This window comes from Mycetomoellerius zeteki, unplaced genomic scaffold (assembly GCF_001594055.1).
Source record: "Mycetomoellerius zeteki isolate Tzet28-1 unplaced genomic scaffold, Tzet1.0 scaffold1489, whole genome shotgun sequence".
Lineage (NCBI taxonomy): Eukaryota > Metazoa > Arthropoda > Insecta > Hymenoptera > Formicidae > Mycetomoellerius > Mycetomoellerius zeteki.
The window spans coordinates 1-1,553 of NW_017256435.1; the positions used below are offsets into that span (position 1 = coordinate 1).

At 30.5% G+C, this 1,553-nt stretch overlaps 1 protein-coding gene across 1 annotated transcript; it reads left to right on the plus strand.

Annotated features, from left to right (window-relative positions):
• Positions 1–22: 22 nt before the first annotated feature.
• LOC108732189 (tyrosine-protein kinase Src42A-like) lies at positions 23–593 on the plus strand (the record flags this gene model as incomplete). The annotated part of the gene is made up of 2 exons (XM_018462868.1): positions 23–321; positions 502–593. Coding segments are annotated over 2 exons (300 nt in total), but the record flags the coding sequence as incomplete, so codon positions are not given.
• Positions 594–1,553: the final 960 nt, after the last annotated feature.

A 1,553-nucleotide genomic window follows, 5' to 3' on the forward strand; every position in this document is an offset into this window, starting at 1 on the left:
ACACAAATATAACGATTAATAATTTGTCTCAGTAGACCGAATTCTGGTGATGGAATTTATTCAATATGGCTCATTATTAAGTTATCTAAGTTCACATCGGTATAGCCTCGCATATAAAACACTGTTAGGCTTCGGTCTGGACATTGTTGCAGGCATGGAGTATCTCGGTAGTATCAACATTGTTCACAGAGATTTAGCAGCGAGAAATATCCTAGTAGCGAACGAAGACCGAGTGAAAATCAGCGACTTCTGTCTTGCGCAAGTGATAGCTGCGAGTGATTATTATGTATTTAAAACCATTCGTAATATTCCAATTAAATGGTAAATATTATAAAAAATATGTTCATCTCTTTTCTCAATATTTTAACAATAATAGAATAAAATAACGTTTTACATTTGAAAATATATATATATTACGAAATATAATATTTTATATTTTTTTCTCGCTCTAATTCTTCTATGATTGAATTATTTTTTTACGCATCAGAAAAATTTTTTTAGATATGCACCGGAGAGCTTGAGGCATAACAAATTTTCAACGCGTTCGGACGTGTGGTCATTCGGTGTGACAATGTACGAGGTTTTTAGTTGCGGCGTCGATCCACAACTGTCAGTGAGAGTGGCTGAGAAAGAAATTTTAATGAAGACCATAACGGACCTATTAAACGCGTTGGAACGTGGCCACCGTCTTCCTTGTCCAGATAACTGTCCACAGGAAATCCACAGAAAATTAATGTTATGATGCTGGCAATTGAATAGTCATGAAAGACCGATCTTTGCTACTCTACGCGAAGATATCGAGCAACTACTTTGTAATTATTAGAATACTTTGTGATTCTACGCAAATATTTTAAAAATGTGACGTATCCCACTCGTGATTCTAACATCAATGAGAGATTCTTTGAGAGAATCTATAATTATTTTATTTTTCATGGAAAGTTGGTTTCATTCCTTTGTAAGATCTCTATAGAGAATTATGTGTAGGTCAATTCTATTTTATATTTTTTTAGATGAATGAATTTTAGAGAAAAGTATTCTACAAAAATTTTAATTAGAAAAAAATAGGAAATCAAGGAATCTTGTCATTGAAAAATTAATAATCCTTCCGATTTTTAGATTTTGTATAGAAGAGATGTATCTAGTCGAAGATATTGTCGCCATTTTATTACATATTGCGTGAAATATAGCGCTTAAGTACAATATCATACATATATACAATAATAGTTTATTTGTCCCAAAACCAATTGCAATTCTGTCTCATATTTCTTTTATCCATAATTTTCAACTCTCCAATCAACTTCCTACATATAAATCAAGGCATATACAGGATGAGGGTTAGGATTAGGTCATTGACTACAAATTGATTGCACTCACATTGAATCACTAACACTGAACACCTCGTTTGAATTGAGCATTAATAATAATTACACTAATTATTATTAATAATTACACTAATTATTATTAATAATTACACTAATTATTATTAATAATTACACTAATTATTAATATATTAAATAATTGTTTATTCGTCTTATTTCAAAAATATAATAGGT